Raw genomic sequence first — 20,000 nt, 5'->3', positions numbered from 1 at the left:
TTCAGCTAAATAATGCTCTCAAGGTATATTTGTGTTGACATTGTGTTACATATTTTATTTTTTTAGTAACTTGTTTTACAAAATGATAAAAAAGAAAGAAAAAAAATATATATACACATACTAATACAAACACACACATGCAAACTAATGAGAGTTTGAGAGTAGTGCTTTTTTGTCATTCCAGTTGGCTGCACATCCTTCTTTCCTCCTAAGCATAGCTGTAGGTACTCCAAAACCCATTGTGGATCATTGCTACGAGGTTGACCAACTGGCAAAGTAAGATTTGATTCTCTGATTTTAATACATTGTTCGTGATGGTACATTAATGTTGTAGAAGTAGGAGATAATTTTTGGAATCTGAAATGGTGTTTCTTGATATGCAATATAACCTGAATTTATGTTCCGATTGTGTGATTGATCTCATAAGTAGCTCATACCTGTAATGTTAAAAGTATGGATCTTCATCCTCTACCATAGGTAATGGGGATTTGTGTATGCATTTTTTCTATGTACCAGTAATGGGCATAAGATTAGTAAATTGGATTATTTTGCCTCAAAGAAGATATATTTTTGGTGATAGTAATATTCATTGCTGCCATTGGTTCATAGCTCTGTTTGTTATTGAATAACTAAGACACAACAATTTTATAAATATAATGATAATAATTTATGATGATTGTAATAATAACAACAACAATAACAGCAACAATAATAATAATGACAATGATAATTATATCAATATTAATCATAATGGTAATAATAATTATAATGGTAATAATGATAATAATAATAATAATTAAATAATAATAATAATAATAACAGAAGTAATAATAACAATAGTAATAATGATAATAATAACAACCAAAACAACAACAGATAAAAATAAGAACAAAAAACATTATAATAGTAATGATTGTGATTATGATGAGAGTAACAATAATGATAATAATATAATGAAAACAATAATGATGATAATAATAATAATAGTAATAATAGTAATAATAATAATGATAATAAGGCAGTGTGATATATGATAATTGTTATAAAAACAATGTTGTGGCTTTAAGGAGATGGAGTAGTGAAAAGCAAGGAGACTTTTTCAAGGTATGTGTATTTATGTTCATAGTTGTATTCCTTTACATACTTACTTTACTAATATTTCCTGTTTTTTTATGGCAGCATGTTACAGAATCAAATTTGAAACTAAGTAAAGAAATATTGTAATAAACAAAAATTTTCACATCTTCTTGAAGGTATTGTGGAACCCTGCTCTTAAATATGAGAATTTCTGTATACTATTATTATGATGTTTTTTTGTTTTTTTTTTTTCCAGTAGTAATGCTTACTGTAGAAGTTGCAGTTTCACCTTTATTAATAATAGTAATGCAATAGGAATAGATATAGTAATAGGAATGTAAATATTGCTAAAGATTTTAATAGTGATAATAACAATATTGCATAAATAAAAATTACATGTACAGAATTTCAGTTTTGGAAACTTTTTAAGTCAAATATACATAACTTTTGGAAGACATTCTTGTTAAATTGAAAATAGACAAAGTGAAATTGTTAACGGACTGGTCATAGATGGCATGACATAATGCCATGGCCATTGTAATTTTAATTTATCTGTTGTATTTACACAGATGGCTTCACATGTGCTTAGTCACCAAAGAGACTGTTGGTAGTCCTACCTATTTTGCAAGTTTACCCTTTCCCTTGACTTTCACACACAAAAAAAATCTTAAATCTTTTATTGTTATTAGTAATTTAATAGTAATACTAATAACATTAGTGATATTAATAGCATTAAAAAAACATAAATCCCTCAAGGAATGGGGAAATCAGGCAGTGTCACTAGACTCCTTGTTGGCTGAATATTTACTGAGCCTTCTGTGTACAACAAAATTTACAAAAAAACTGTTGTGAACTGTACTTTTATCTGCTGCCGATGAATTAAGTCTGTCAACAATATCAGTAATTCAGCATTTCTTAGAAACATTTGTATATTATTCCTCCTCATGATGTAAATGTAATTGCATCTGTTCATTTACAGATATGTAGATTTTGTGTCCATTATGGGCTATGACTACCACATGTATCAGTCATACTTACCCTTCACTGGTCACAACGCTCCCCTGGCAGAACGGCATGATGAGATTGGATACTTTTCCACGCTGAATATTGAATGGGCAACCCAGTATTGGCTGCAAAAGGGAATGCCTAAAGAAAAGTTGATGGTTGGTATACCCACTTATGGACGCACATGGAGGTGAGGAAGTAATTTCTGTTAGGCTCTTTGAGACTGAATGAGTGCAAGGATATACCAGTATTTTTCTTTATGTCAGATTGAAAAAGGTGTTACAGCATCTGAAATGAACAATTAATAATAGTCTAACTGAGAGGAACATAAAGTAATTGTACAACAAAAAATGAGCTTTCTGAGCATTAATACTTTTGCAAAAGGTGAAAAGGGTTAAAACTTTCTGTTGACAGGCTGCTGAGCGGTGCATGGCATAATGTTGGAGCTCCAGCAGTTGGGACTGGAATGTTGGGAGGATCTCTTACTTACACAGAAGCATGCATCTTTGTGAAAGAGGGAGCAACAGCTTATTTTGATGATGAGAGTAAAGTGCCATATGCTGTCAGAGGAAGAGATTGGGTCTCTTATGAAAATCCTGCAAGTATCAGAGCCAAGGTGAGGTATGAACCTTCTGGCTGTATTCAGTGATGATTGTCAGGGGTCACCAACTTTCATATTATAACTTTTTTTTTCAGAAGCACGATGTTATTCATTATCTTTATCATTGTCATAAAGTCAGCCCAAATTGTAGACTGTTTACACTTTGTTATATATTAGAATATTTATAGATTGATAGGTTATTTATAAGTTATAATCAGTAATAACTTCCATCCTACAGGCTGAATGGGTCAAGACTTCAGGTGTGGCTGGGGTGATGACCTTTGACCTTAATTCTGATGACTATGCTGGCCTGTGCTCAAGGAAGAAATTTGAACTGCACAACATAATTAAGGATACTTTGTCTGATATTCCACACAAATAAGTATATAAAGGATTATATTATATCATGAGTATTTTGTATTATAAAAAGGATTTCTTAAGGCATGTCCAGGTGGGAAGACAAGATTGGCAGGCATGCCAGAAAAGTGATGTCAGAGGCAGGCAAACTACCAGTTAAACTCATTCCACTCTTAAATTAGTGTAACCAGTATTTTGCCTGCCTTTGACATCACTCTTTGGCCATGCCTGCTCTTTAGACATGGCTTTAAAGTTTTACAAATTGGATTCTTATTACAGAGATGCTTACCCGAAATCTAGCCCATCAGTAATTTTTTCAAAAAATTTGTAGATTTTCGGTAATTTGGTGGTACTTACCCATAATGAACTGTATATGGCAATATTTTGACAAATATTATCTTTTCAACAAGAAAACATAAAAAATATCAGATCTGGATTACTTTTCTCTTCTCAGCAAATTCACAAACTTTTTTTTTTTTTTTTTTTTTTACTTTTTTTTTACTTTACTTTTTACTCATATCCACACTCTAAAACAGCATAAGTAAGAAAAAAATTGGCACAGACTTGGTAATGAACATTCATGTACAGTGCAGTGAGGTGATCACAATTTGCAATGCAGTCTCGCTCAATCCAAATCTCAATGCATTCGGTATATACACAGTATTGTAGTGGGCAAGGCTGCCAGTAATTGGGTTGGTTGTACAAGACTGGCGAGCCTTTTTATAGTAGTGAAGACAATCAGATATCAGGATTTTAATAAATGAACATTTTTTCTTAAAAATCCTAATTAAAAGAGTTAAAATTTTATTAATTATGGGCAAATTGTAAGGTTAACATCTCTGTTAATATGATAAGTAAATCCAAATAAGTGTTGATGGGTATGATCTTTTATATGCCTCAACATATTAATATTTATACGGTAAAATTTTATATTTATGGTTGATTATTCTTATATGATTACACTTATACTCTTATATTCAGGTGAATTATATTAAGATATTACAACAACTTTCTAAAATATAGCCTCTTTCAGACTAGTTATAATTAGTTGTGTAATTATTCTAGCTGAAGAGATAATACTTTTTAAGCTTGTATCCTTTCAGTGAAAATGAAGTGCACACCTCCAATCAAGAGAGATGCTTTAATGTTGATAATTTAATACATTTACTTTAATCATTGAACAGCCAAGATTTGATATCACCAGTGTGCCTCTTTCTAAATTCATGTAGAGTTAAAGAGTGAAGTTACTGGATTTTGAAAGTGGTAACCCAATAACCCTGGGTAAAAAAATAGGCAAGTGGACATCAAATCAGGATTGTTGGCACACATCAACAGTTTCCCTTGTTACTGCCTGACTTGTTTGGTAGTTTATGGGCAATGTTAGGTACCTAAAAGCTTATATTTTGATGTTTAAAATAACCTTAAAAAGTGGAGTTCCCTTTACTTTAGGTAGTATTGCCTTAAAGTTTAACCATAGAAATGATGCGGCTACTAGTAGAGAAAAACAAGATCTATCTGATGATCCAACGGCTTGGGAAAGGTCGTGATATAATGCCACCTGCTACTTTGTCCACAATAGCCATGGCATCCAGTGTCATGGGGATAAAATAGACTGATATGCTATATTGCTATAATACTAGCAATTACTTATGAGACATTCCAAATCTTTACATGACCATTTAACTGTGATAAATTCTAGTTCATACTGATGTCAGTACATGGTTGTCTTAGATTATTTTCTTTATTGATTAAGAAGTTAGGTAAAATCTTCAAACTTTTATATTTATTTTTTCAAAGGACAGAAAAGAGCATTTATATTTCTTATAAATAATAATTTGTAATGAATAAGAGCAATATAATTGGCTCAAATATCATTTGGCTGAATTATAAAATTATTTCCTCTAGTCCCTTTCCCCTTCTCATTCTCATTATAAAATTTTAAATACATAGATTAAATTTGTCTTTTACATCTATCCACAATTTTTATTTTATTCCCTATTTTCTATAACTATACACTTTTGTAATGTGTTCTAAAGTTTAGTAGTGTCTGAGAGACTATTTTTACTAGCATTTGATATTTTACCTCTTCATTGTATGGCTGGTGTTCTGGCAGATAAATATGAACCAGGAAATGAAATTTTCTTCCTTCTATTCAGAGGGTTTTGACATTTGAATCTCTTCAATCAGGCTATCCAGTGGCCAGAGGGTCAGCTCTTGTGAAACAAGTTTACAGTGGCTCAGACAGGAGGTTTGGCTATGCCTTTGGTAAAATTGGGGCATTTCACAGAAATTGTTTTATATTGTAGTTGGCTAAGTTTCATTCTGTTGTTAAAGGAGAGATGGGATGGTGCTCAGGAACTCAGGAACCATTTGAGCATATCTTCCCCAGTGAAACAAACTACAGAGATATCTCATACTGAAGAAATCTCAGGAAATTAGCATCTATTTACCTAAATGATATAACATCTCTTGCTCGTGTCACTTCCTTTAGCACAATTTTATATATAGATAAAAAACAGTATACCCATTAACAAGTAATGAAAATAATAATGAAAGGAGCCACTGGGGGGATGGCATGTACATACATGCCATGCCCACTGAGAGTTTAATTTATTAATTGTTCTTACATATAGATGACTCCACAAGTAATAAGTCACCAATGAGCCAATTACGAGTACTACCTGTCTCACTTGTTTACCATTTTCCTTGATTTCTGAAAATATTTTCTGATATCTTATAATGCTGTTAGTAATGGCAATAACACTATAATAATTATAATGTCTATAGTAAGAATAACAGCATCAATATTAAAGGCATTAATAAAAAAATAAAAGGGTTTTCCCACAAACTCAAGGAGATAAAATCAGGTGAGGTCACAATGTCTAAGCTCTTGCACAGCCATCCCGGACACGTTTGATTTATAGATTTACTTACTGACTTTCCATGAGGTCAAGTCTTTTTATTGTGATGATAAAGTTTGAGAAAAAAGTATTACTATCCACCAGAAAAATTTATGACCAATTCTCTCTGTGCCTCTCAATCAATTTTCATCTTTTCAGCAAGGCAGAGGAAAAATAAAAATGGATATAATGTTTATTGAATATGTTAATCATGGTAAAAATTACAAAATGGCACATATAAACTGAAGTGTAATAATATATCTGATTTTTTTTATGACAATCCTTATATTTTATCTATCAACAATGAAAATATTAAAGAATAATAAACCAGAAAGCATAAAATTATAGTGGCATTATTATGTTGCAATAATAGTGGCAAAAAAAGGATATACACAATACAAAAGATACATGATCCTTGCCTTAACACTACAGCTACCAATATCCACAGCCTTGCTTTAAATATCCTTATCAGTATCTATTTTATTATCACAGTATCAATAAGTAACTGAAAAGGCTCTGTAACATACCTGTGCAGGTTTTACTAGCAAGCATGGGACCTTTGCCCAGAAACAGATTATAAAAGTAAAATTCCAAAATTAATGGATGCTTCTGACTTGGAATTCTTAACTGAAATTTTTTTATAAAAAGAGCAAAATCACACTGCTTTGCCTGAAAGCTGAACAGTGTGTAACACTTGCTCCTCAATAACATTCAGGTTCAGCTGTCCTGTGAAGAAACCCAGTGTTTGTGGTCTGAAATAAACAGGTACACTGACGTAGTGACCAGCCTTAACCTGAAATTGTTTGTGGCGGACTGCAAATGGTGCTTTTGTAACTTCAGCTCTTACCTGCAATTAAAATTTTTTATATAAATTCATATTACATGGTTTATTCATATGCAGAACAAAAACAATACATAAATATTCTAGTATAATAATCAATATATTCTGAAATTATACTCTATACAGGTAAATATACATTATATAAATGTGTACTTTCAATAACATTTAATTTTTCCTTTAAAAAGTTATCCTCAAGTAAGAAAAAGAAAAGAAAATCAAGGATATGACACTAGTAAGTAATACCAACTAAAATTTCACACAAGTATTATCATTTAGCTCCTTACAGGTTTACATGCAACATACCAACCTAAGCATTTCATGTATAAAATTTAGTTTAATGAGAAAGAAAAAAATCTGTAAATCTTTTCTACTTCTACTCATAATCAAATCAAATAAATACTCACAGTATGCACTACACTGTCATGGTTTCTCAATTTCACTTTCACAAAATTTTCTTCTGAATTTTTTGTGTCAGGGAAGACAATGGAGCTTGACACAACTTCCACCATACTCTTCACCGAGCTTCTTTCTTGGATATTATCATTCTGGAACTTATTACTGCTGCTAGTCCTTTTTATCACTGCAGCTCTGTTAACACTACTGGCTGAAGCTGATTTCCTCCGATATCTGAACAGCGATATATCAATGAATATGAGTACATGTCAGAGGTTATACAATATAAGCAAATGTGTATCAGTCAGCCTGATATATTTGGTGAAATAAGTATACCTGTCTATAGACCCATCATTACAAACATATTTTTGCAACAACTTCAGTGTATGTATTAGGAGTGTACTTGTAACTTACCCTGAACTGATTTGCTCTACAGTGGTAAGAGATTTCTCATTTGTTGATTTCTCTTCAGTGTCAGGAACAGGCAACTTATTTCCACTGTATTCGTCTGAATGTGGATCTGGCATCTGTTGTTTACTTGCCACTGCAGTAGCTCCTGATGGGGCTGCCTTACCATGACCAGTGCTGTTTCCATCGCCATCAGGAAGAACTGTTACTCTAGCTCTGTGACACTCATTTTCACACATAACCTGTGGAAAAATATCTTCAGTTCCAGCATATTAAAAATTTCATTAACATACCAGCAGATGGTACTCAAACTAGAGTTAGCATGTATTACGAGATTAATCTTCTAAGATCAAACTTAATGAGAAGCCTACTCTGGAGAGCATAGATCCATTTATATCCATCTGAACCTTGTTAAGGTTAGCAAAACATAAGATTAGGTGCAAGTGGAATACTGACAATATTATGGAAAAGAGCCAGAAGTACAACATGATATTTTACTTTTTCATCTTTGATTATTTTTCCATCTACAATAAAATAGTATCCATTACCAGTTTTAATTATTAAAATTTCTTTACGAGAAAGCACCTGATTACCCTCAAGAAGTGAAATGAGTAACAGGTTAAGAATCTTGAAATTTGCAAACTAACCTGAAGGGACTGAGTTAAAGGGTTAACAAGAGGCTGAGGTAGACCAGAACGAACAAGCTTGATGTTAACACGAACTGAACTAAGGCTTGGTAGAATGGCTTCTCTTGGTTCAATATGGAGCCACTTACTAGCTGAAGTTACCTGTCAAAGAATCAATAAATGAAAATAACAGAATACGGTTTCATATTATATAAATTGATACATATAACATTTACTAATATCATTATTACTTCATAACATCCATTACCAAACTGTATACTACCTCAAACATTTGTCTTGTATTGCTAAAGTTAACAACAAACAATGTGTGGCTTGATGTGTCAGAGGCAGGGATGGTCAAGGTGGATGGAAAGACATCCCAGGTAAGGGCAGCTGAAGAGGCACGAGGTCCTGAGGCTGGCCCGGATGTGGACCAGTCTTCCCCTGTAGATACGTTCAGGACAGTTCCCTTCCCTTGTACAGGTGGGGAGTAAGGTTCAACAGTCCTACCAATTATAATTAACCTTATTAGTGGATTACTTCAAACAAATTTTCTCAAACTATGAGCATTATATTCATCAAATGTTCTCACAGAGCTTAGTTTAATACCCCCTTGAAACAATCAATGACCCTATTGCCACATTGAAAACCACCATTCTAGAGCATAGATTCTTATGCTTCATGCCATCCTAGTACAGATGTACAACAAAATAAAGAGAATTTCATTCCCTATTAAAAATGACAAATTAATGTATCCAGTGCCCAACCATTTTAAATATGTGATGCTGTAATAAAGTTATATCACAATTACATATATAAAAAATTATAAGCATTCTAACATTTTTACGTTATGAATCTAAATGGTCTTGAAGTAAAGTGCAGACATGGAAAATATGAAGAAAAAAAAACTCAGAAATGCATTATCTTCACCAGTTAATAAGCAAGTGAAGTATCACATTACCTGTCTGCAGCAACTGTGAGATCAGTCACTGATGTGATTGTCTCCTCAGCATCAAGGCAAGCAAATACAGTACTGGAAGCATCTTCATTAACTTGTCTTTCTCCATGCAATTCTACCTGCAGCATAACATTTAACTTCATTATTCAATCTATACAACCATTTATTTTTAGGCAGTTATAGATACAAAGTAACTGACTTGAATATAAAGTTTCTGGTTTTCTCAGCCTAAAAACTTAATTGCTTTTATCATTCTGCTTCCTTGTCAACACACTGCCACTGGAAAAAATGTTCACTGTAGTTCCATTTTGTGAAACATATCTACACAGATGGGTCAATAAGTGCTCAGCCACCAAGAAGTTAGTTAGTAGACATTACCTCATCTGATTTACCCTTTCCTTGAGTTTTCGGGAATAATGTTTTTTCATTTATTAATGCTACCAATATCAGTGTTAGTATTATTACTACCATTATAATTATTGTAATATTATTAACGTTGCCAATAGCAATGTAAAAACAAATAATATTTCCAAAAATCAAGGGAATGGGTGAGATAAGTAGTACTATCCATACATTGATATATACAATTTTCAACTAAATTCACAGTGGGCATGGCACGTATGCACATGTCCTCCTTAGTGGGACTGAGTTAAATGTCAACAATAGGGTGTAGTACAAATAGAATCAGAATGTCTTGAGACCTTGTTCCTCTCTTCTCATATTCAGTTTGTACCTAATATACCTCAAATAAAGAGTATGAAAAATGAAATACAAACCAAAACAGAATAAAAAATAATGCAGATAAAATAGAATCTTTACAGTTACATGACACAAAATTTACCCGAGTCTTAGAGCATGAATTGAAGAAAATGGAGGCATCTTCTGGCTGTGGTGGAAGACAATCCTCCTCACTCTGGGATTCCTTTTCTCCACTATAGAACACATCCCAATCAATCTTCACAAGCACGGGGTCATTAAGACGGCGAACCTTCACCTCCTTGTTTTTTAACCTGTTAACAATCATCAAAGAAAACAAAATAATTACAATAATTTATAGTTACTGAAAACGGTAACAGTACAAGCACATATAGATTATAATAATAATAGCTTTGCTAGTTACTGTACTCCATTTATCTGGTTCAAAGCAGTATAAGTATTTTTCTAGCATATTTAAAAAATTACCTGCGAAACCGCCTGCGAAGTATTTCATCACCCGACACTATCTGGAGGTAACCTATACAGCCTGGAGTCTTGGCAAGGACAGCCTCTGTGCCCATAACAACTACAAATATGTCACGACTTTCATGGGGATTTATGATGAATTCTGAAGGCTGAACAGTTATCTGGCTGCCTGCAACCCCCTGTGTATACTTGTCATCTAGAGCAGGCAAAATGAAGAAACATGAGAAATCATTATATTCAGTACAAGTTTTTTTTTAGGACTGTTAACATTGATTTCAAAGGACTTTTAAATTATTAACAAAATAGGGCAGTTACATTCTACAAGGATGTTTCACTGGTGGATAAAGGCAAGAAATTTTAATGAAAAGAGGATTTTTTTTTTCTTTCTTTTTTTTTTAATGGGTAACAGTCCATAATTGAAAGACATGACTGACATCTTTCTAGTGTTATTCTTTTTAATACTAGCCTTAAGATATTCTAGGTCTTATGATATATCAATTCACTTCTTACCCAAAAACACCTGGACTTTGACAAACATGGCACGATCACCCTTGTTCACAAAAGCAGTGTTGAACATGGTTGGCAGACCTGGTGCCAACTCTCTAATCACTAAAGCCTTGCTCTCAGGGAAATCAGGCACATGAAGCTCACACTGGCCACCATATCCTTGCAGGGGGATCTGAATATTTATGGATTTATTCATAATTCAGATCAGTGTATGGGATGGTAGATGTTGCAATGAAAGGAAAAAAAAAATTGTTTAACAATAATATCACACTAAGTCATCTTATCTAATGGTGAGATTAGATCTTCAAATACAAAATCAAATGTATAAACAAGGAAAGGATTTGTATGCACATTCCTTCAATTCCTCATACTCCAAAAATATATATTCCAATGACACAAAACACTTGGCTTTTTACATATTTCTCATAGAAAGCTTAGGTCACTGTAGTGTACCTGATATTTGATGGGTTCAGTTAAGCCTCGGGGTCTAAATACAAGCGTCCCACTCAAGGCTTCTTTGGTTGTTGGACAAAAGAAGACAGAGAATGCTAGCTCCTGGCATGGTTTCAGAACAACATCCATCTTCGCTTTGCCTTCTTTACCACCATACTCACAGATCTGAATATGAAATTTCTTTTTTAGATGCAATGACGATCAGAATAAGAATAATCAAAGCCAGAAGAATTGGTGATTAGTAAAACTATGATCACCAGATACTACTTATCTACCCTATTAATTCATCCTAATAACAATTACACCATGGTCATCACCTATTTTTTACATTTACTAATCCCTAATTTTTGGTATTTATTGAATAATTATAGTCCCATCATGATGTTAGTTTGAACAGTATAACAATCAAAAATAAAGTTTTAAAATAAATATTGAAATCATTTGAAGAATATCATACTCCCAGTGACTATATATAATCACAACAAAACATGCTTCAAAGGTGAACCTGAAAAGCTTTGCTGCCTTTGATGCCAAGGATGAGGTTGAGTGCCTCTGTAGTACAATTGTTGCGCAACACAATCTTTTGTGATGCTCTTCCTCCAATGCATTCAGTCCCAAACACAAGTCGGGATTTGGTGCTCTCCAAAGCGGAGGCCAAGTTAACTTGGGACTGGAAACAAAAATTATCTTGTATAAAGCCAAAGTGAAGAGAACACTTCCCATTATTTATGATGAATTTAATTGATTATTGAAGTTACTATGATTGATCTATAAATAATGAGTTGAATGTCCATACTGCTTGTGGAAGAGGGGCACTTATGGCTCTTGTCAGAGACGAGTGGGTCAACAGTTTGGCAACTTCTGGAGCTTTCTTGACTGCTGCACTTGAAATCCCAATCATGGACACCTCAAATTCCATTCCATCTGGCTCTATGCGCATCAGCAACACACTATAAGAAAGGGGTAAAAAGTACATGTATAGATATATATATATATATATATATATATATATATATATATATATATATATATATATATATATATATATATATATATATAAAATGTCATCACTATTATAGATTATCAGTGAGAAGGTAAATACAAAAATAGTGTAACAACACTAACCTCTCCATTCTTCCTACTTGACCTTTGGGTGAAAACACAAGACTAGGAGAAACTTGGGAGTGAGGCTGGATAGTTATGACTGCAGGAACAACACTGAACACATCTTTGTGCTCACGAGGAACCAAGGAGATCCTTAGAGGAAAACTAGATGAATTTCGAAGAGGAACTGTAGCTGTACAGGTTTCTGTAGACAGAGTCTCCAACACCATTGGCTCTGCAGCACGGAGTGACTGTAACTTCACCACACCCACTTGAGCCTGACAGAGTAACCCATAGGCATAAGGGATTATATCAGCTGAAGTATCTCCTCTTACAAAATTATTTATTTTGTATATTCTCAACATTTATGATTACTGTCTATGCTTCTTGTACTTATACTTTTTAATTTGTGATACATTGTTATACAATCAATGCCAGGGTCATGCATATGTATACCTATATAAATCATGATCAAATCAGTCATATTATATATTCTCTCATACTCTCTTTCACTCAGTCCCATTCGCACACAAAAAAAGGTTTAAAATTTGAAATAACTTGGTATAACTCGGCAGATGAAGCCTCATCAAAGTAATCTTGCTTTCAGGCAAAGAATCTCTTACCTTGATAGGCATGGCTGCAACAATTATGGTGGACTGATCTGGAGAGTCAAGTTCAACCTGAATCTGACTCCTTAACCCCACCACTCCATTTTCATCCACTGCATGGACAAAAAAAAAAGAAAAAAAAAAAAAAAAAAAAAAAAAAAAAATTATCATCTCAATTCCCCCCCCCCCCATTAATAAGCAGTTATTTGCAAATATCCCAACACACACAGGCTCTAGGTTTAATCTTTCAGAAATACTAGGGAGAATACCAACTAGGTTGATTCCTTACCTTTAACCTTGTCAAGGTGTGGTGCCTTCAGTGTGACATTCATGACCATGGGGATTGGGCCATGCTCTGTGCTGGCAGATGGAAGTTCACAGGCTACGTGTGTAGATGACACAACTTTTATACGCTCATCTGCTGTGCCAGTCCAATAAAAGATGGGGGATGTTGCAGCAACCTTGAGAAACAAACCAATGAGAGGAATGAATACTGTATGCCATGTTGATGAATGCAAGTTTGATATCTGTCTTATTTTTTTTATCCCAGAAGTAGATGGCCTGACTAATTTTCTATGAAGTGTGGAGCAAATCTACTCACCTGCTGAAGGGTTAGGATGACTGGAAGGGATTGGTGTGATTGGTTAATAACCATTACCTCCTTAGTAATTGAACAGCCCTCTGGTACAATACCAAAGTCTATTGCCTCCATAACACCACTGGTCAGCAAGACCTGTAAAATAATATACTTTAGACTATATGGGGAAACTATACAATATTTTATCTAATTCCCTATATACAAAAATCATTTCATCCAGACTGCCTACTAATTTATCACCACAATCTAGATTCCTTGCAGATTTTTTTTTACTAAATTAATCAAAATTGCAGAAAATGACTGAATGTACCATTGCATCATTACTAATAGTAATACATTTAACTTTGTATGTAGTGAAAGTGTCGGCAATTCATATTTGTATATCACAGATTATATGTATGATTACAAAATCAAAGATTCTACAAATAAACATACATGGGGTTCCTCAATCTGTGCACAGACAAGAACATTATGGATCGAGACACCCATACTGGCAGAAGGAATAGTTGAGCCTTTGGTAAGATCAGATACTTTTACTTCCAGCACTGCTTCAAGTGATCCAGCTTGCTGACTGCATAGCTTCAGCTGGATTTGACACATACTTTGTGGTTCTACAAAGTATGACGGCTTGAAGATCAGACCTCCTGTTGTTACTGGGCTTCTATTCAAGCTTTCCTGTAATAACATTTCCTTGTATAGTATCATTGAGTCTACTCAGTAAGGATTGTTTCTTTCATTTCAGGAGAACATACCATTAAGAGGAAAGAGTTAAATGAAACTAAAATAAAACTGACCTTTACACAATTCAGCGACAGCTGGACCCAAAGTTGCTTAGGGTTATGGAATACCATTGTAACCTCTGATGCAATACCCAGAATACAGTTAAATGAAACTAAAATAAAACTGACCTTTACACAATTCAGCGACAGCTGGACCCAACGTTGCTTAGGGTTATGGAATACCATTGTAACCTCTGATGCAATACCCAGAACACAGATCCCCGGGAAAACCACCTTCTTGGGTAAGCTTACAGTCAAATCATTTCCACCTGTTCAAACATTCAGATTATGAGCACAGTCAAAATATTTCTATATCACATACATATTTCCATTCCCTCCTATTAGTTTAACCTGCAAATCTTTTAAATTACTTATAAATTGTTTAGCTGACTTTTTGATGTAAGAGCTTTTCTATATTTACATGCCTTGATCTCATTTTTTTATGACCCAAAAAGAGGAGCAAGTAATAGGCTAGGCAAATTTAAAATCCAAAGTCAATAAAAAAATCAATTACATCAAAGGAAGAACTACTAATAAAGGCACGCGCGCACACGCACACGCACACACACACGCACACACACACACACACAGAATTTTTATATATATATATATATATATATATATATATATATATATATAAATGAAAATGCAGTTCATATAATGACAAACTATCCAAAACACTTCATTGTCTTACTTTGGATATTGTAGTTAAGATCTTCTTGTGAATGATGTTGTCGGAGTGCTTTGGCTGAATGTATCTGCTGAGTTGAGGCAGCATCCATGCCTCCACCATTTACACCAATCCCATGGAGTCCAGAAGGCACGCTTGTTGACCGCACACTCGGGGGTACCATACCCAGAGTTCGACCTTCTGTCCCAAGAGCCAAATTTTTTTCTGGTCTTTGTAAATGTCCCATATATGCGGCATTTACAGGGCCTCTGTCTTTACCCATTAATGGAAGTTTATTATGATGTGCTGATGACAATCCCATCCTTGGTTTGGGTCTCTGCGCTTTGATGCTTGGTTTGATGCTGTCCGCTGCTACCACCCCATTTCCATTCTGACTTAGGGTACTAGACCTGGACTTTGAACGTGGTGCACATGGGGTGGATGCATCAAAATCACTGTCTGTATCATCATGAAAACTTGCAAATTGTAATTTTTGTGTATCCTCTAAAATTCTTGATTTGTAAGGAGCAATCTTAATTGACTCATCAATATGTGAATCCCCTAAATTAGTAGATAAATGTTTTGAAATAAATGGCAGGCGATGTCTTCCAGTTTGGTTTATAGTCTCCAAAGGAACTGAATCTGTTCTCTTAGCTTTTAATTTTTCCATGTGTTTATGTGGTATGCCATCAATATTATCTACCCTGGAGCCATGCAACATCTGTAGTGGTTTCTTTGATGCATTTCTTCCAAACTGATGAGATTCTATTCCACGATTTTCTTTGTCAGCTGTTTGGACCTTTTGCAAGAACCTTTCTGTTTGTTTCATCTGCAGAGCCTCACGCTGCTCTCTCAGTTCTAAGACATCAACACTGGTATCCAAGTCACTAACATCCATTGTCTTGTGTAGTGCCATCTTCTCCTGTGATATTTTTATTATCTTCTCAACTAATACTTGAGGATTGTCACAAGCAATTGCTTCAGACAAAAGTGCACGAATCTGCTCTGAGTCCATGGGTCCCGTGATTTCATTCAGGGTCCTCTCCAACTGTTGTGAGTTCTTTTTCCTCTCAAACTGAAGTTTGCTGATTTCTTTACCATTCATATGTGACCTCACTGAATCTCCAGAATAATGGATATTTTGCTGTCCACTTGTCTCCATCGAAGCATCAGCATCAACACAACTTTCATCAGCAGTTTCTTTGTGTAAAGCACTTAACAGGTTCCTACCTTGATGATGTAGGGAAAGTGATCTTACATCCAAGGCAGCTTCTATCTGAGAGTCGCACAAAGTGTCTGACCCAGAACTTGATCTCCCACTGCTTTCCTCTGAAAAATCACTTGAAGAGTCCTGTAATGTTGAGTGGCTGGTAGAGTGACAACTTGAATTTTCTTGCTTGTCACTGCTAATACTTTGGTTTGATGTTGATAAACTTGCATTTTTCTTTGTAGTACCACCTGAAAGATATCAAAATGGAATTGAAGGCATGTACTTTCTGCTAAGTAGAGAGAAAAAGAACCCATGGTGATACAAAAGATAAAGCTACTTACTGCTTCATGACTTACCTTCATGCATTGTGGACTGCTCCTGCTCTTCTCCCCTGCCACTGACCTCCACAAGTGGCAAGGGTTCCCCAGATGATGGAGGAGAATGGACAGCATCACCCCAACCAAAGTTTGGCTGAAAATACAGGAATAACATTTTCTTGTATGATGATCTAGTTAAATACATGAATGTATTTGTGTAAATACAAACATGCAAGTAAAGGCAACCAACAGGATTTGTTTAACACTTTGACTGCGGCCTAGGATCTATACGACTTCCCATATGCATGTTTTAAGTAGTAAAAAATATGAAACGCTTAATCTGAACACTTTTGCCGATTTTCTTGTTGGGAATGAAATGGGGCATCATGGATAATAGTTTAGAAATGTAACCGCAATCAATTTAACACAGTCATTGAGTTAAGAACAAATATGTAAGTAAATAAATGAATGTGTATGTGTGAATATCTGTTAGTGTGTGTAAGAGTATGAGAGTGGGTGAATCTGTGAGTGATGGGTGAATGAGTGAGTGAGTTTGTGTGCTTGTGTTTTAAACCCAAGCCTCACATGTATAAACCACCTAAACAATTACATAAATCTGTAAAATCAGGAAATCAAGGTTTTCTTCAATTTGAAATAATAAATAAATAAACTAAAATAAATAAAAAAAAAAGGAATACACTTCTCCAACATATTCAACATCCTACCTTTTGCAGACAGTCTTTCAAAATCAATTATCTTTGAACTCTCTATTCCCAGTTCATCTTGAAAATACTTTGAGTTAGTGATAGTAATAAACTTCTCAATCTTCTACAGATACAAACAAGCACACCATACAACCACAGTAAAATGTTAATCTCACCCTTTCCTGTTCCAGCCCATCCTCATCCCCAAGTGAGCCGAGAGCCTCACTGCGTAACTTGAGATAATCCTCCACCAACATCCTGTTGCCAGGCCCAAGTAACAATTTGTCAGGGCTCTCAATCCATGATGGCCTGCATGATACAATACAATATTTTTAAGGAATATTGAATATGACAAAAATAATAAAACATTAGCAACAATTGAGAACAATTCCAATCCATAGGTAAAGAACCCTCAAATTAGGAAGCTGTAAAAAAATAATGAGCAGTATGTTATTGCATAAATGATAGAAATATTAAAATCCTTCAATCAAAATATTCCTGGGTTATAAAAATAATCATGCACATCAATCCCCATTCATCAAAAATGCACAATCTTTAGACATTATCACAGTGCACATTAGTGTCAACATTCAAGTTATCAAGAGAGTGAATTATGATAAAGTTTTCAAATAATATATGATTATCTTTACCAAAATTTCACCAAAATACTTTAAAAGTTAATATTAACCTGAAATTTTCAACTGTCTTGAACAAGTGTTTGTGACAGTGAGCAGTAGCAATGCACATTTTTTATGTAGTAAATAAAAAAAGATAATAATAATAATAAACAAGTCAAATAACTAAATTTACAAATAAATGAATAAATATTGATAATATATCTAAAATTTGAATGTTTACAGTTCAGATGACCTCAATCTATTTGAACACCAATTTGAAACACATCAAAATAGCCAGAGCAGTGTTCTCAGAATGCCAATCCCTGTTGCACACTTCATTTCTGGTTCATCATCATAAATACGGTTGATATAACAGCATGTATTTATGCATACTCTGGGCAACACTGTAGGGTGCACTATACAGTTACCTGGGCCTCGGATTGAATACCACATAAAAGCCAAAATTACCCTGAGGGAATTGTTTAAGACAGATCATATTACCTCCATAATCATGACTTACCTTACAGTGATTTCTTGAACACCATGAATGCCTGAAAAGCAGGAAATGTCCAAGTTGTTTCCACTGCATGACTCCTCTTGCATGAAAATATTGGCTCTTTTATTCTCCTCCTCTTCTTTTTCCAAAAAATCTAAGTCTGGGGCATGGAAGGATTCCCCATGCAAGGCACTAGCCAGTTCCCCTTGGTCTGCTTCAAATATGTCATACTGAGGTTCCCCTCCCCTGTGAGTGATTCAGCAATATTGGATCTATATATTACCATTTCATATGTCAGATATTTCATCTGGAGCAACAAATTGCCAATATCACTGATAACTATGTTAATATCATCATGAATGAATGTAATTATAAAGGCAGACACACCCTTACCAAGACTGTTCATCCAAACTGTTCTCAGTGTTCTCCTTGACAGCCTCACCAAGGGACCCAAGGGAATTGCAAGAAGTTGACATCAGTTTCGACACATCTAAAGCACCTCCAAATGTTGTTGATCGAGCTGATATTTGACCAGCATCAAAGTTCACCTTAGAAGAATAATGATTACATTAACTAATTATCAAGAAGTCCATATCACAAAAGGAGATGTAAAGAAAATATAATTTATAAAATTCAAATACACAAAATAAAGGGTATGTTAAAGTGGACAACCTCAAGTCTAGTAAGAGCAACAAAATACACCCAATAACTCACATTACTGTTATCAAATACAGACTCATCATAGCTCTCTAACACCAATTTGCTATTACGTATTCCATCCTGTGGTTCTTCTGGATAAGGTACTGGCTTATCCATAACCTGTAGTTGTCGGTGTTTCACTGTGCCTTCTGTTTCTGGCAGTTCTTTCAGGCTCATGGCTTGTCGGTTCAGGCCAGTGCTTGACTGCATTTCCCAAAGAAGAGAGTCTTGAGGCTCCAAGAGACAAGATGGCAGACCCTCCATTGTGGCTCCACCTGTTTCACTCGCTTGCCACATACCTGAACAACAGTATTACATATAGGAAAAATGAGTGCATGGTATTATGTGTCACTAAAATATTTGCAGAACTTATAGTGCATTTATTATATATATATAAAAAAAATTGTAACTATGACCATGGAAAAAATTATGAATAACTCTAGTTTGATAAAAAGTGAGTGTGACCAAGAGGCTGATGAGAAAATCTGGGGAATTTACTCAATACCACTTTCATGAAGTATGGAACAAACTGTTGTCTATGCCTATCAGTTCTCCCAACCTCAACAGGTCCTTTAAGACTCACCCTCAGCCATCAGCTCCTCATCCTCTCCTTGACTGAGGTCTGATTCTTCACCTTCAGAAAAATCAGTCTCCAGATCTTGTAATTCTTGTTGAGTTAGTGTTGGAATTGGACTCTCTCGGTCTTCATCTGCAACAATAACCGATTCTAATAACTGTGTCCTTGATATACATACTCAAGTACTGCCTCAATGGTTACAAAAAAAAAAAAAAAGTTGAAAACAAAGAATGCAAAACTGTTGCAGTTTGATCTAACCTGAGTGATTACCATCTGAAGCAGCAGCTAATTTTTGCTGGCGTGGAAAACCTTT

General features: G+C 34.5%; 2 protein-coding genes across 3 annotated transcripts in view; one reads left to right on the top strand and one right to left on the bottom strand.

Annotated features, from left to right (window-relative positions):
* Positions 1-6,198, top strand: part of LOC113800742 (chitotriosidase-1) — an 8,204-nt gene extending 2,006 nt beyond the window's left edge. The window contains exons 4-8 of the mRNA XM_027351529.2: positions 1-23; positions 185-276; positions 2,057-2,272; positions 2,497-2,698; positions 2,922-6,198. The exon at positions 1-23 is cut by the window's left edge and continues 131 nt beyond it. Coding sequence (XP_027207330.2) covers positions 1-23; positions 185-276; positions 2,057-2,272; positions 2,497-2,698; positions 2,922-3,065 — 677 coding nt within the window. The 3' untranslated portion in view covers positions 3,066-6,198. The remainder of the gene's footprint in view (positions 24-184; positions 277-2,056; positions 2,273-2,496; positions 2,699-2,921) is intronic.
* Positions 3,508-20,000, bottom strand: part of LOC113808434 (uncharacterized) — a gene marked incomplete at its 5' end in the record, with an annotated part of 17,239 nt that continues 746 nt past the window's right edge. The window contains 26 exon segments of one of the 2 annotated variants that reach the window (XM_070143894.1): positions 3,508-6,787; positions 7,186-7,408; positions 7,589-7,824; positions 8,230-8,370; positions 8,492-8,714; positions 9,170-9,285; positions 10,008-10,176; positions 10,349-10,544; positions 10,859-11,027; positions 11,309-11,473; positions 11,814-11,978; positions 12,105-12,258; positions 12,434-12,690; positions 13,036-13,133; positions 13,310-13,481; positions 13,622-13,753; positions 14,054-14,293; positions 14,413-14,666; positions 15,092-16,525; positions 16,634-16,748; positions 17,475-17,607; positions 18,436-18,657; positions 18,805-18,959; positions 19,126-19,409; positions 19,694-19,819; positions 19,946-20,000. The exon segment at positions 19,946-20,000 is cut by the window's right edge and continues 50 nt beyond it. In XM_070143894.1, the coding sequence (XP_069999995.1) occupies positions 6,596-6,787; positions 7,186-7,408; positions 7,589-7,824; positions 8,230-8,370; positions 8,492-8,714; positions 9,170-9,285; positions 10,008-10,176; positions 10,349-10,544; positions 10,859-11,027; positions 11,309-11,473; positions 11,814-11,978; positions 12,105-12,258; positions 12,434-12,690; positions 13,036-13,133; positions 13,310-13,481; positions 13,622-13,753; positions 14,054-14,293; positions 14,413-14,666; positions 15,092-16,525; positions 16,634-16,748; positions 17,475-17,607; positions 18,436-18,657; positions 18,805-18,959; positions 19,126-19,409; positions 19,694-19,819; positions 19,946-20,000 (5,826 nt within the window). 2 annotated transcript variants of the gene reach the window in all.

The sequence above is a fragment of the Penaeus vannamei genome, chromosome 3 (genome assembly GCF_042767895.1).
Source record: "Penaeus vannamei isolate JL-2024 chromosome 3, ASM4276789v1, whole genome shotgun sequence".
NCBI lineage: Eukaryota > Metazoa > Arthropoda > Malacostraca > Decapoda > Penaeidae > Penaeus > Penaeus vannamei.
The sequence above is the reverse complement of the archived record's forward strand: the minus strand, read 5'-3'. Positions and strand labels throughout refer to the sequence as shown.